This window comes from Loxodonta africana, chromosome 11 (assembly GCF_030014295.1).
Source record: "Loxodonta africana isolate mLoxAfr1 chromosome 11, mLoxAfr1.hap2, whole genome shotgun sequence".
NCBI lineage: Eukaryota > Metazoa > Chordata > Mammalia > Proboscidea > Elephantidae > Loxodonta > Loxodonta africana.
The window spans coordinates 72,262,593-72,278,760 of record NC_087352.1 but is presented as its reverse complement, the minus strand read 5'-3'; the positions used below and the strand labels follow the sequence as shown (position 1 = coordinate 72,278,760).

The following is a 16,168-nucleotide window of genomic DNA, read 5'->3' as shown; positions in this document are numbered from 1 at the left end:
TAAGCTCCCTTGTACCCATACCGTGGTTTCTGTAGAGCCGGGCTGGACTGGAGACTGTTCTCCTAGAGGCAGGGAGAGCGGGTCCGACACGGGAGACGCAGGACGCGCCTCTCCGCTCCGCCACGTTGAAGGCAGCGCGCCCCCAGCCCGCGCACCCAAATGAACACACGGGCTCCGAGTCTAGAGGGAGACGTGGGCTGTGAGGAAATGACAACAGGGGTAGAAGGGTAGGAGGACAGAGAGGCGGGTGCGACTCAGCTCTTGACTTTGTCACTCCTACCCAGTCAAGCTGCCTCCGCCCAAGCACATGGTCTGAAGCAAAATCCCACAGAGGTGGGGCTAAGTGGACGGGGCGGGGCCGAGGCTGAAGGGGCGGGGCCCGGGGCCGCCTCCTGGAGGCCGCGACCACGCGCGAAGTTGGCCGGGAAAGAAACCGGAACCTGTTAGCCGGCGGTGGCAGTTTCCAAACCGAGCTTGGGTCTGAAGTCAAAGGCGGCCACGCTGAGAAGCCTGCTTCCGGCAACTGCTTGTCCCACCGGCGACTATGAGACAAAAGCACTACCTGGAGGCTGCGGCTCGGAAACTGCACGCTAGCTGCCCGGGCCAAGCCCGCTATCTCCTGTAAGAGAAGGGTGGGAGGGAAGGCGGGGGGCGGGCGGCGAGGAGGCGTTCCTCGGCCCCCCTCATGAGGCTTTCTCTCTCTCTTCCAGCTGGGCCTACGGTTCGTCGAACGGTAAGGAGAACACCCGCCCCAGTTGTGGATCAGGCTCCCGCTGCCCCGCTCCCCGCCATTCTGCACAGCGCTCAGAATGATCTAAAAGAAAAATCTGATTGATACGCTTTCTTCAGAACCCCCCCCCCCCCGCCAGCGGCTTCTCAGCAAATCCTGTCGGTCCTAAAATATATCCCAAAGCTAGCCACTTGGCACCACGTCCGTTGCCACCAACCTGGTCCAAGCCACTGTCGTGTGGATTAGTGCAGCAGCTCCCATGCGCTTCTAAAGGTTCTCAACCCAGCAGCCAGAACGATCCTGATAGAAACCTAAGCTACATCATGTCACTTCCCTGCTGCAAACTCTCGCATGGCTTCCTATCTGAGTAAGGTGAAAATCCCTTAAAAGGACTACGAGGCCATGCAAAGCTACATCATGTCACTTCCCTGCTGCAAACTCTCGCATGGCTTCCCATCTGAGTAAGGTGAAAATCCCTTAAAAGGACTACGAGGCCATGCATCATAGGCTCCCATTATTTCTCTTGGACCTGCTCCCCTCTTGGTTTACTGAATTCCAGCTACACTAACAGCAGAGCCTCCACACTCTTTCTGTTTGAGGGCCTTTGCAGCTGCCCTTCCGTCTGCCTGGAAGTCTTGTTATATTATCTGCTTGGATTCCTTCCTCACTTCCTTTTGGCCTCTGTGCAAAAGTCGATTCGATGAAACCTGGCTATCCTACTCATGTGGAAATGCAATTTGATTCAAAATTAAAGCAGCTCCATCGCCATTCCATATCCCCCTTTTCGGTCCCTTTTTTTTTCTTCCCAGCTCTTAACATTTAACGTTGTTATATTACTTGTCCCCATGAACTTTTATCCTTTGTTCATTACTTTATCTCCAGAACGCAGAACAATGCCTGGCATGTAATGTAGTTGTTGGGTACCATGGACTCGGCTCCAACTCATAGCCACCCCGTGTGACAGAGTACAACTGCCCCGTGGGGTTTCCTTGGCTGTAATCTTTACGGAGGCAGATCGCCATAACAGTCACGCAATAAATATGAATGAGTGAAGTTAAAAGCATGGGCATTGTCCTCACCTTTTTTGTTGAGCTGTGTTTTGCAGTGCTGTACCTCTAACACTTAGTATGGACGGTGCTTAACAGTAGATACCCAGTAAATATTCATTGAATAAATAGGTGGAGTGCTCACCTTCCTTTCCAGCCACATCACCTTCAGACCCTTACCTTTCCCTAAATAGCCATGCTCTTTTTTTCAAGGTACTTTTTTCTACCTGAAAGTCCTTTACCAACATGAGTGCCATGTACAAATATAGGCACAATTTATATTTATCTATTTGTCAAGCCTCCTCTTTGAAATGTTTCTGGCTAGTCCATGTAGCGTTTAACTTTCCAGAGCATTTTGACCGTATTGTTTTAGTTAGCCCTTACCAGTTTTATCTTCATTTGCTTAAGGTTCCTCCGCAGAATGTGAGTTCTTTAATGACAGGAACTTATTCACTTCCATATTTGTATCTCCACAGGTTGGTATGGTAGATGGTCAATGAATGCTTTCATGATTGCATAAAAGGCCTTGCATAAAATCACATACATTTTAAGTCTGTTCTCATGGGCCACATGCAGGCAGAGCCAAGCCCACAAACCACAAAATTATGCTAATCATTCAAAACAATGTCACAGTGTAATTTGTTATTTTGTGATAAATGTGTTTGTAAAATTTGTGAGACAGAACAGCCTTTTTTACACAGTACCAAAGAGTGGGACTTGTCTATATGTTGCTGAAAAGAGTGAATGGTATAGTATTTTGCAAAATTGTTACCAATTTATCTTTTTGTAAATTTTCATATTTTGAGTTTGCTTAAGGAGAATATATCGGTTCATTTTAACTGTCAATATACTCTTCTTTTTCACATAGTGCTGGTAAAGTTTGAGGTAACAGTATACTCTGATTTGCTGAGTCATGAGTTTCATTTGTGTAATTTTAGATGCTAAGAACGCTTTTGAGGAAACATGTCCATACTGTTGCCAGTTGCTGGTGTTGGATAATGCTCGAGTGCGGCTCAAACCCAAGCCCAAACTGACACCCAAAATACAGAAACTTCTTAATCGAGAAGCAAAAAATTATACTCTCAGTTTTAAAGAAGCAAAAATTGTGAACAAGTACAAAGACTCCAAAAGTGTATTGGTAAGATTTTGGTTCCAGTATTGTGAATAAACTAGAATTTTCCCTTACTTAAGATAAGATTGTTTAAGAATCAGCTTGAATATAACTCTAAAATTTGTAGTAGTCTCTTCGGATTCCGAAAATATTTCTAGTGATTACTGTTTCATCAGGAGCAAAGTTTTTCTTTTTCATGATTATTCAAAACCAAACACCTCGAGCTTTCAAACTTGTTCTTAGATCTCACGTTGAACACAATTTTTTTAAACACAACTATTATCACAAATTTGAGAACAAATTATTTTCACAAATTTGAGTTGACCAGTATGACTTTACCTGAATTGCAGTTGTCTCTATTTTTTCAGTTAATGGCCCATTTCCTCAAATAGTAGTATTTTGTATATGTAGGTACCAGTGTCATTTCTTCTGTCATTTCCTTGTCTATGTCAGAGCTTATATTTAAATTTATGCCCAACAAACGTTGAGTGCATCTTGTATTCATTAACTAAAGATTTGAGGGTCATATGCCAAATAACGATAAACATTGGGAATATAAAATGGACTAAAACAACCAAAATCAAATTACCTGTAGTTTACTGTATGGAGGCTCCTATCAGATACATTTGTGTCCTGCATATCCTATGTCAACCATTCATCAAATATTCAGGTGGCTGCTTACTGCCAGGCACTATGCTGGTCATTGGATATTATAGCAGCTATGTCTGGCCCAAAACTACAATCAGTAATAACCCGAATTGAAAACTGTCATATTTAATAGTTTACCAACATTGCACAAGTGCATTTTTGTTTCTGTCATAAAATTTACTTTAAAGGAGAAGAGAAGAATATTGAAGTGAGTAGAGTTCACCTTTCTTACTCCGTGGAGAACTATTTTTCAAAAAATAGTTACTGACACACATCTGGAAAATGTTCTTAAATGGAAGGTAATAAATGCTGTCTTATCAATCCTGGCAGCTGTCGGACGATGCCATTGCTATGTTCGTGTTTGCCTTTTACTGACAGTTGTGAAGATCTGGCAAGCATGCTTTGCCTAGCTCTGCCCTGGCTTTGGTATAGGCAGCAACTAAAATAAGAACATAAACTACACTTGTCATCTATGACTGTGTATATATCCTAATGGCTTATTTTATGCCTACAACATGGGTGAAGCTGTTACCTCCTTCAAATGAGACAAACTCCCTGCAAGTTTTATCTCTAGGGTAGCCCTGTGGAGGACAGAAGAACACAGGTGGCACGTAGAGGGGAATAACACAAAGCAGGTACATGTTGTGGGCTAGGAGAGAGAGCTAGGTCAGAGAGAAGACTGGATACAAGTCCAGCTGTACTGCCTACTGGCTGGATCTGCCTGGCAAGATACTGAGTTCACTGTCTTCCAAGTTGTATTCTAATGTATTTTAATCAGAGAACAACTAAAAGGGTGCTGGTGTATTTGTTACGTTGATTTATTTTCATCTTTATTCAGCCTCTTTCTAAAAAGTGTAAGGGAACTTACGCATAAGCCTTTTATATATGCAGATTTCCATTTTTATTTTCATTGTGTGAATACCAGAGTTGTTCTCAGCTAAAGCAGTTTGTAATTTGCTGAGGTGTGGGCTAAATTGTGAGTCAGATATGTAGAAGGAAGGCATTTAGCTAGAAAGTGGGCCATTTCTTGGACAATGATCTTGAGAAAGTTCTAGAGCTAATGATAGAAGTGAAGAAGTGTAAGAATGTGATACTTCATTTTACTGGTTTTATAAATTACTTTAGACCTGTATTTACAGAACCGCTATGGGTTTGAAGGAGGTCGCTTAAATTTTCAGTAATATTTTACCATGTTTTATTGTGAAAAGCCTTAAATTTCAGCTGCAAAAAAAAAAAAAGCTAAATGTCTAATGCATTATTTTGCATACTGCTATCACATTTAATCTGTATGCTGAGCAAATAATCCAAGAAGGTGGACTATATGAAGAAGAACAGGGCATCAGGATTGGAGGAAGACTCATTAACAACCTGTGTTATGCAGATGGCACAACCTTGCTTGCTGAAAGTGAAGAGGACTTGAAGGACTTACTAATGAAGATCAAAGACCACAGCCTTCAGTATGGATTATACCTCAACATAAAGAAAACAAAAATCCTCACAACTGGACCAATGAGCAACATCATGATAAACGGAGAAAAGATTGAAGTTGTCAAGGATTTCATTTTACTTGGCTCCACAATCAACAGCCATGGAAGCAGCAGTCAAGAAGTCAAAAGACGCATTGCATTGGGCAAATCTGCTGCAAAGGACCTCTTCAAAGTGTTGAAGAGCAAAGATGTCACCCTGAAGACTAAGGTGCACCTGACCCAGGCCATGGTATTTTCAATCACATCATATGCGTGTGAAAACTGGACAATGAATAAAGAAGACCAAAGAAGAGTTGACACCTTTGAATTCTGGTGTTGGCAAAGAATATTGAATATACCATGGACTGCCAAAAGAACGAACAAATATGTCTTGGAAGAAGTGCAGCCAGAATGCTCCTTAGAGGCATGGATGGTGAGACCGCGTCTTACATACTTTGGACATGTTGTCAGGAGGGATCAGTCCCTGGAGAAGGACATCATGCTTGGCAGAGTACAGGGTCAGCCTAAAAGAGGAAGACCTTCAACGAGGTGGATTTGACACAGTGGCTGCAACAATGAGCTCAAGCATAACAACGATTGTAAGGATGGCGCAGGACCGGGGCATTGTTTCGTTCTGTTGTGCATAGGGTCGCTATGAGTTGGAACCGACTCGATGGCACCTAACAACAACAACAATCACGAAGAACATCCTTCTAGATATTAAAGGGTGTCATCCCAATTTCTTCTACCATTCCCCCCAAACATGTTTACATGGAGAAATGTGACAAGCTATTTAATTAAATACAAATGTTTAGCCATTAATTTTTTTATTGAATATAATTTAAAAAATGTGTTTTGTTTAATTCCTGCTGCAAGATTACAAGCTCCCCAAGGCAGCTTCTATATATATTATTCACCCCTGTAGTACCTGGGGAGACCTGGTGGTGCAGTGGTTAAGAGCTCAGCTGCAAACCAAAAGGTCGGCAGTTCAAATCCACCAGCTGCTCCTTGGAAACCTTATGGGGAGTTCCTCTCTGTCCTGTATGGTTGCTATGAGTCGGAATCAACTTGATGGCAACTGGTTTGGTTTTTTTGGTTTTTAGTAGTACCTGGTATAGTCCTTAAATATATAAGAATTCGGTGAATATGTGTTTTATTGCATTAAATTAGACATTATAAGCCTGGTATTTCTTCTTTTTATGGTAGTCGATTACTTGTAGAACATGCAACAGAACAGTTAAACATCATGGTAAAAGTAGAAGCTTTCTGTCATCACTGAAGAGCAATCCTAGCACTCCTAAGACTAAACCCATCCTGAAGACACCAATGAAAAAGACTCCAAGTTCTGCAAACCTAAATCATAATACGTCTGGCTCCAAAGGCAAAAGCCCTGCATTGAATTTCAGGTACATTAATTTATTAATTTTATTTGAATGGCCAATTTTAATTCTTGAGTATTTTTTCTGTTTAATATACTCTCTAAATGTACAGTCAAGTTTGGGCCTTGGGCTCCCCGCCCCCCTTTTTTTTTTCCATCTATCTTCTTTTCTCTAGTGTCATAAACTCCCATGTCTTCAGCTCTCACCTCAGAGTATATGACTTGCAGGCATATTCATCACTTCAAATCTCTGGGCCTGTTCCCAACTGCCTGCTAAATATAATCACCTCAGTGCCCTGTATGCCGAAAATTTAGTTCGTCTTGTCCTCACAGCTAATCACTCAAACCTGCCCATCCACCCCTAAGTTCCTTATTCTGTGAATAAACATGCCCTTCTAGACATTCAGGCCTAATCCCTTGGTCATTTCCAGGTGGTTGCCAGTGTATCTGTTCTACTTATATGATGTTTGCTTCTGTTCTCTCCATTTTCTCCGTATTGCTATTATCCTAGCTCAGGTCCTTCACCTTTTTTGCCCTGGTCTACTATAGAAATTTCATAATGAGTCTTCCTACTTTTAGTTTCAAGCCCTTCCCATCTAATCATCTTCCTAAAGCACAACTCTGATCTGAGGCCTTTCGTACCTCACTCTAGAGCAAATGGACTAAATGCTCCAGCATGGCTTTTCAGCTCTCATTACCTGGCACCGTCTGTCTGTCTTACTTTGCCTTAATTTGTCCTGTGTGCCAGCAAAACTGAACCACTCACAGTATACTTTTCTGCTGTAAACCTTTGCTCTTGCTGTTTCATCTACCAGAAATTCCTGCAGAAATCTGATTGATTAGGGGTTTGACAAATGAAACTGTTAACTATATAACTGGGCAAAATGTTTTATTTGATTTTTAATAATCCTCAATATTTTACTCACTATGGTAGTCGATAAATGTTCAATTTAATTCCATAGACACTGAAAGGAATTTTTAAAAGTTTTGTTACAAAAATGAAACTTATCTCTTGAACATAAATAAAAAAATTCAGTAAGGACTGGGCTATCTCTGCTTATTATATTGAGTTTTTGATACTGGCCTTGAAGTTTATAAAATTAAGTATTAAATTTTCAAATGCAGTTTTCTCGATTTAATGATTTTGATATTTAGTATAAGAATTCATGGAAGCTTCCACTTTATTAGATAAATGTGATAAAAGATAATTTGGTTTATACTTAAGAAGATCAGAAATCCACACTTTACTTTCAAAGAGGTAATTTAAAAAGACATTTCACATTTATCATACAGATTGGAAGCTGTAAGAGGGGTCAGACTGACAAACCCCAATTAAGGGTTCAGAAGGGATGAAACAGAAAGCACAAATACACACTAAATAGGGCATCATTTATTCAGTAGGTATTTATTGAGTGCTTTTCTGGCACTATTCTAAACTCTGGAATACAATTATTAGTACAAAGCATCTGCCCTTAATAGAGCTTACATTCTAGTGAGGAAGATACAATGGAATGGTACCTACATGTATACGTTGAGATCCTTACTTTTGAGAACTGAGGTGATCTTGAGCTGTGAAGAAAGAATAATATGTTTTTAAAGTCTCTGCTTAGGCTTGTCATGAATCTTGTTGTCAGATGTAAAAGAAACTCAGACCTGATGACACTTTATCTGCCTCCCGCCTTTTCTTTCAGGTGTGCTAGAACTAACTGCCCAGTACACCACCTAAACGTTGCATATAGCCAACTCAGTGAGGAAACTTAACAAGATGGGAACAACTGCTGAGGGAAATCCAGTATAGCCATTGCCCCTATGTGGCCATGATACAGAAGCGTAGAAAATGCGTCTGATAGCAGTTAGTTATCTGGATTGAGCAAGAAAAACACTTTAAATTGTCATTTGTCAGTATAACTAAGTGTGGTTTTACATCTCTTTTCAGAACACCTCCATCTGGACAGTCAACACCCACCTTCTCTTCCTCAAAGAATATGAGAAAAACAAAGAAACATTTCTCGCAACTAAAAATGCTGCTTAGTCAGCAAGAATCCCAAAAGACTCCAAAGATGGACTTCAGAAATTTCTTGTCTTCTCTGTAAAGGATGGATTTTGAAAATAAGAAATATCTAATGGAATTTCTGAAACTAAAGCTAATCAGAAAAACAATATTTTTTTAATTTTATTTGTTCTTTGACTACATGAATACTAGGTCCAAGAGCAACTTTTCTTAGTATCCTTCAGTGTTTATGGGGAAGATACCTCATTGGAATGAATTACTGAAACCTGCTTACTTTCCAGTCAGTGTTAAAAGAAATATATGAGTGGTCCTTGGAAGTTGTAAAGATACATATGGATATAGAGTGGTATTCTTACATTACCCTCCCTTAATTAGAAGTTTTCATTTATGTCATTTTCTTTCTAAGGAAATTGAGACCTTTTTGAGAGTCTTTCACAAGACTATGAACTTGTGAAGCTTTCTTCTGGGTATCTACAGCCTTCTTGCTAATTCAGAAAAAGGATCAAGTGTATGTGTCCTTATGTTCCCACAGTCATCTGCATAACTGTATCATTAAGATCTGAACAGTATCCCTAGTACAAAGTAAATATCTGGGACATTCTTGATTATGTATGATTTAATAAGTACAGAAATTTCTATTTTTTACAATTTTCTATTGTTCCTACAGTAATATTTCACCTTAAGTGACATTTTAATTTGCTCTGGTGAAGACTTCTAGATCTAAAAGTTATATCAACACAACATAGTAACAGTTTCACTATCTTAAATCTTTTTTGGAACACAGTTATACTTTTTTTTTTTAATGAGAAGCTAGGGTTGTATTCAACCTATCTTTTAAAAAGCTCTTTAAGTAAATGATTTAGATAATTTGAACTATAATCTGTTTCCAAGCCTCTCTGCTTCTTAAAAGTTTCAAACAAATTTTCTTTCATTCGGGTTTGGCAAACGTTGACACACCAAGGTTAAGCAGTTGGTTTTATGTTAGTGTGAAGTGAAGTAATGCTGCCTGGTGTCAGCACCAGAGAGGGATGGTGAGGGCCACCATTCTGAATATCTTTAGACTATTCAGGGGCCAGGCCTTACATTCATATCCACAGCATCTTGTTCAATGTCTAGGTCATGTCAGATGCTTTACCTTTTTGTCTAACTTCTCATAAAACCTGTTTCTCTGAAACTGTCTTGCTCCTCAGCTTGCTTACTCCTCTCCCTGATCACCAGAGGTCACAGAACATCTCATTTTCTCTCCAGTGTTTGGCCTTTACACATGATTTTCCTTTAGGACTCATCTCAGACATTGCCCCTGACCCCAACCCCACAGTATGGTGGCCCTGTTGTTTCCTGTTTCTCATTGCCTCCTCAACTGCATGTGAGCTTTTTCAGGCTCAGGGGATCTCACTTTTTTGTCTCATCACCTAGTTTGTTACTCAGCATGTGGCATATGTTCTGTAAATATTCCTAAACTACTGCATTTAAATTTGAATTCCACCTGCTGCACACTAGGTTTAGAAATAAAGTCTTTTCTGGTCAGTGACTGGAAAGCAGATGAAAGGTGTAGCAAAAATAGGAACTTCTAGGTGGGGAGCTGCTCACATTACCTTAATTGCCAATAAAGACAATGAATTCTTGATTGTTTCTGTTCTGTTTGGCAGAGGGTCTTTGGGCATCTCTAAAGAGAATGTTAGAATTATAGTGTGGAGCTAAAAGTGTAAAACTCTTAAGAGGGAAAGAGGAATAAATATTCATAACCTTGGATTAGGCAATGATTCCTTAGATACGACACCAAAAGCACAAGCAACAAAAGAAAACAGATACACCAGACATTATCAAAATTTAAAACTTGTGTGCTTGAATGAACACCAAGAAAGTGAAAAGACAACCTACAAAATGGCAGAAAATATTTGTGAATCATATATCTAATAAGGCATTTCTACCTAGAATTATAAAGAACTTTTATAACTCAATAATGAAAAGACAAAAAATGGATGAAGGATCTGAACAGATAGTTCTCCAAAGAAGCTATGTAAAAGGCCAATAATCACATCAAAAGATGCTCAATATTACTAGTCGTTAAGGTAATGGAGGTCAAAACTACAAGGAGATAACACTTCACCCACTAGGGCAGCTAAAGGGAAAAATACAGTAGCAAATGTTGATGAGGATGTATAAAAATGAGGTTTAATAACAGTACCTACCTCATGAAGATGTGAGGATGCAAGGTGATGGTACACGAAAAACACCTAGAAGAGTAGATGGTATACTGAAGTGCTTAACCAATTTGTGCTATTATCACCATCAACAAATCTAAAATATAAATATCAACTCTGATAATAACACCACTAAAGGAATAGAGCAATAAGAGACTATGGTGGCTGTCCTTTGAATATATTCCACTAATGACTATGCAATTTGTTTTGGGGTATTTGTAATTATTTTTTAGTTGTGATTATATCAGTACTTGTCCAATATATCTTTAGCCCAGGTGTTTAAGTTCATGTTCAACTCAAGGCAGTATGCTGTTCTAACAAGTGATGGACTTACTTTGGTGGCTATTTTCTCCTACAATCCTTTCTTGAGATGGCATGTAGGTACTGGAGGTTGGTCTGATCTATGAATTCACTTCATGAAATACGGAAAATCCAAGTGGTTCAATGTCCAATGTTATGCTCAAGAAGTCTTTCCAGGCTCAGTTTGGTCCTGCTGTAATGACTCAACGCAAGATTTATATACACAAGTTTCTCTGAAATAATTCCAACTGTCTTTTACTTTTCTCAAGGATAGAAATTGAAGCAACAGTTTTGGAACTGATGTATTTTTTAATAAACTGGGCATCCCAAAATGTTGGTTATAAATCTTGAGTACAATTATCAATTGTCATCAAGGTTAACAGACAAAAGAGAACGTAATAGTACAGGTGTTTAAAGTATACAGCATTCGATACATTCATCTTTATTAAGTCTTTTTAAAACAACTATGTCCTTTTATGACAACTTTAAAATATATCTTTTCAGACTTACCAGTTTTTTATTTTAGAGAACATTTTCTCACTAATTTTAATATACAGCTAGAAGGGGTGGAGACAAGACGGTGGACTAGTCAGATGCACTAAGCCATCCTGCAGCAGCAAAGACCCGAAAAACCAAGGAAAACAGATAAAGATGTCAGTCCTGGAACCCTGAACCTTAAATGAAGGGATAAAGTACTAGATCAGAAGACACTGAGGAAATGAAACCAACAGAAAAAGGCAAAGGAGCAGAGATACGGAGTGCAGGTTCCTGCCCAAATAGGATGACACAGTATAGCTATCTTGGAATAAAGCCAACAACTCCACATGAAGACAGCAGGAAGGCACCTTCAAGGAATTGCCAACAGGAACTAGTGCCGGGCCACAGGCCCTGCCACCTGGACAAGGTGGTGAGACGTATTATACCCACAGATGAGCAAGTAACAAAGCATGCCCGGCCCGCCTGGGCAGACAACCAAACCAAACAAAAAAGCACGCCAAAAAAAACTAACCTACAATCAATAAATAATAGCTGAATGTTTCAGAGACAGCAGATAGTACCACGACATATTAAAAAAAACAAAAACAGGACAAGGTGGCTCCAGTAAGTGACCAAAATAAAGCACCAGATGACCTTCCAGGAAAAGCAAAGGCACTGGAAATACCTGGATAGGGAATTCGAAAGTCTAATATTGAGGGCTCTCCAAGAGATTAGGAAAGAGATCAAGAAAAACACAGACAAAACTAAGGAAAAAAGAGACAAAATCATGGAAAACACACAAAACTGACCAAAGTAAAGCCAAAATGAAGGAAAACAAAGACAAAGCAACAGAAGAATTCAGGAAAATAATACCAGGACTAAATGTCAAAATAATTAGATTTCATACAAAAACAGCAATTAGAAATTCAAATGATAAACAGAATATCAGAAATGGACAACGTAATACAAGGTTTTAGGAACAAATTTGAAACAATGGAAGACGGAATCAGCAAAATTGAAGACAAATCCAAGGCTGCCACTTTGTTTCAGAAACAATCAGAGAAAAAAATAAAGAAAACTGAATAACTATATGAGATACAATCAAGAGCATAAATGTGCATATGATTGGAGTTCCACAGCAGGGGTAGAAAATGGAAAACACATAGAGAATCACTGAAGATTTGCTGACAGAAAACTTCCCTAATATCATGAAAGATGAAAACCTGTCTATGCAAGAAGCTCATCAAACCCCATATAGGATAGTTCCCCCAAATAAGTCACCAAGACATATAATAATTACACTTCCCAAAACCAAAGACGAAGAAAGAATACTGAGAGCAGCTCGAGAAAAACGAAAAGTCACATACAAAGGGGAAACAATAAGACTGAACTCTAATTACCTGACAGAAACCATGCAGGCAAGAAGGAATGGGATGACATATACAAAACCTTGAAAGAAAAAAATTGCCAACCAAGAATAATATATCCTGCAAAACTCTCTCTCAAATATGATGGCAAAATGAGGACATTTCCAGAAAAACACAAATTAAGGAAATATGTAAAAACCTAACCAAACTTACGAGAATTATTAAAGGGAATCCTTCGGTTAGAGAACCAACAACATCAGACGACAACCTAAATACCGTCTTAGGTAATGAACTCTCAAGAATAAAATAAGACTACATTACTGGGAATCAACAAGGTCAATCTGTAAATGAAAACAATGTCAAAACAACAAAAGGGGGAATAAATGTTATAGGTAAAGAACTTTCAAATGGAGAGGAAGTCAAAGCAATATCAAGTATTAAAAGACTGGTTCAAACTTAGAAAGATAAGGGTAAATTTCAAGGTAACCACAAAGAAAGTTAACAAACCTACTCATCAAAATAAAGAAGAAAAACAAAGTCTCAGTAAACACAAAATGTATAAAAATGAAAGAAACATAAAGAAATTCCACAAACAAAAGGAATTCAGCACAGAAGAGTAAGAGGAACAAAGAAAACGCCAGCACCACTGTTATGGATTGAACTGTGTCCCCCCAAAACATTTGTCAACTTGGCTAGGTCATTGTAATGGGTTGGATTATGTCCATCCAAAAATGTGCGTAATAACTTGCTTAGGCCATGATTCCCAGTATTCTGTGGTTGTCCTCCATTTTCATTGTAATTTTATGTTGAAGAGGATTAAGGTAGGATTGTCACACCACCCTTACTTAGGTCGCCTCCCTGATCCAAGGTAAAAGGAGTTTCCCTGGGGTGTGGCTTCAAAAGATAAAAGGAAGGGGAAGCACGCAGCGAGTTGGGGACCTCATATCACCATGAAAGCAGTACCAGGAGCAGAGCACATCCTCTGGACCTGGGGTCCCTGTGCCTGACAAGCTCCTTGACCACGGGAAGACTGATGACAAGGAATCTTCCTCCAGAGCCAACAGAGAGAAAGATGTCCCCAAGTCCGTGGGTCAAGCTTCTCCTGACGCACAGAGCCACAAGGGTTGGTGAACCCAAGATCGGCAGCTCAGAGAGCAGGGCTTTGTTCACAGGCTGTGAAGATTGACGAATCCCCAAGATTGGCAGGCAAGACCACAGGTAAGCTGCTAGCTGAAGTTCCAAGAACCGGAGATTAGATGAACAGGAGCCAGCTGCAGAATGAGCAAAAGCCCCAAACCTTGCCAGAACATCCACTCATTTTCAATGCAGGCCACACACCCAAGGAAAGTCCCTTTCAACTCACTGGTTACTCACAACAGAGCCCATCATGGAGGTGATCACATAGTATCAAATCTCATCATGGAAGTGATCATACCATCATACAACTATCAAATCACTGAGGATCATGGCCCAGCCAAGCTGACACACAACTTTAACCATTACGCTCATCAAAAGACTTCACCAAAAGAGTAAAGAGAGAACCTATAGACTAAGAAATCTATAGGAAAATCCAACACCTCTACAACAAAAAGCCTAATAATCCATTTAAAAATTGGGCAAAGGATATGAACAGACACTTCACCAAACAAGACATTCAGGCGGCTAATAGACCCAAGAAGAAATGATCACAATCAGCAGCCGTTACAGAAAGGCAAATCAAAACTACAATGAAATACCATCTCACCCCCACATTACTGGCACAAATCAAAAAAACAGAAAATAACAAATGTTGGAGAGGTTGTGGAGCGATTAGAACTCTTATGCATTGCTGGTAGGAATGTAAAATGGTACAACCACTTTGGAAAATGATATGGTACTTCCTTAAAAGGCTAGAAATAGAATACCTTACGATCTAGCAATCCCTTGCCAAGGAATATATCCTATAGAAATAAGAGCCATCATAAGAATAGACATATGCACACCTGTGTTCACTGCAGCATTATTCACAATGGCAAAACGATGGAAACAACCTAAATGCCCATCAGCAGATGAATGGATAAACAAACTATGGTACATACACACATGGCGCACTATGCAGCAACAAAGAACAATGATGAATCTGTGAAACACTGCACAACATGGATAATTCTGGAGGACATTATGCTAAAAGAAATGTCAATCACAAAAGGACAAATACTGTATGAGACCATTATTAAAAACTCAGAAAAAGGTTTACACACAGAAAGAAATAATCTTTGATGGTTACAAGAGAGGGGAGGAGCGGGAAGAAAAAACACTAACTAGATGATAGACAAGTAGTAACTTTGATGAAGGGTAAGACAGTATACAGTACTGGAGAAGTCAGCACAACTTGACCAAGGCAAAGTCATAGAAGCTTCAAAGACACATCCAAACTCCCTGAGGGACCAAGTTACTGGCCCGAGGGTTGAAGACTATGGTCTTGAAAGACATCTAGCTCTGTTGGAATAACACAGTTTATAAAGAAAATGTTCTGCATCCGACAGTGGTTTTAAAAGCCTGTGAGCGGCCATCTAAGACACATCTACTGGTCCCATCCTGGCTGGAGGAAAGGAGAATAAAGAAAACCAAAGACAAGAGAAAAATTCGTCCAAAAGACTAATGGCCCCCAATTACCACAGCCTCCAACAGACTGAGCCCAGAAGAACTAGTTGGTGCCTGGCTACTACCACCAACTGCTCTGACAGGGATCACAATAGAGGGCCCTCAACAGAGTGGGAGAAAAATGTAGAATAAAATTCAGATTCACAAAGACCAGACTTACTGATCTGACAGAGACTGGAGAAACCCCAAAAGTATGCCCCAGACACCCTTTTAACTCAGTACTGAAGTCACTCCAGAAGTTCACCCTTTAGCCAAAGATCAGACAGGTCTATAAAACAAACAATAAACACATGAGGAACTTCCTTCGTAGTTCAATCATGTATGCAAGACTAAACGGGGACACCAGGCCAAAAGCAAAGGAGAGAAAGCAAGAAGGGACAGGAAAACTGGATGAATGAAAACTGGGAACCCGGGGTAGGGAAGGGGAGATGGTTGATATATTGCAGGGTTGGCAACCAATATCACACAACAATTTGTGTATTAATTATTGAATGAGAACCTAATTTAAAGCACAATAAAAAAAATACAACTACACATACCACACACACATACACATGTCAATACACCAAATATATGTTTAAATTCATAATATTTACAGCATGTTTTAAATCCCTAATTTTAGGAAATATAGTAAAATCTCTAGGCACACTATTAGATAATATTCATTTCACATTGGTTAGTTCACCATTTCATTCTGGGCTTTAGGAAAAGATCACACAATGCTCATGTGAAGACTGGGTAGTGGCAGCAAGTATCCTTGTTTTGGGTTTTGGCCTTAATATCTTGG

The 16,168-nt window shown here is 39.6% G+C and overlaps 1 protein-coding gene across 2 annotated transcripts; it reads left to right on the top strand.

Annotated features, from left to right (window-relative positions):
* The first annotated feature begins 371 nt into the window (after positions 1-371).
* On the top strand, positions 372-15,934 carry C11H18orf21 (chromosome 11 C18orf21 homolog). 2 transcript variants are annotated; one of them, XM_010586764.3, is made up of 5 exons: positions 387-621; positions 711-733; positions 2,715-2,914; positions 6,208-6,407; positions 8,316-14,768. In XM_010586764.3, the coding sequence occupies exons 1-5, from the start codon at positions 545-547 to the stop codon at positions 8,470-8,472; spliced, it is 657 nt and encodes a 218-aa protein (XP_010585066.1). In that variant the 5' UTR covers positions 387-544; the 3' UTR covers positions 8,473-14,768. The 2 variants fall into 2 exon arrangements, with proteins under 2 accessions (XP_003406788.2, XP_010585066.1); XM_003406740.4 differs by lacking the exon at positions 6,208-6,407 and having other exon boundaries at positions 372-621; positions 8,316-15,934.
* Positions 15,935-16,168: the final 234 nt, after the last annotated feature.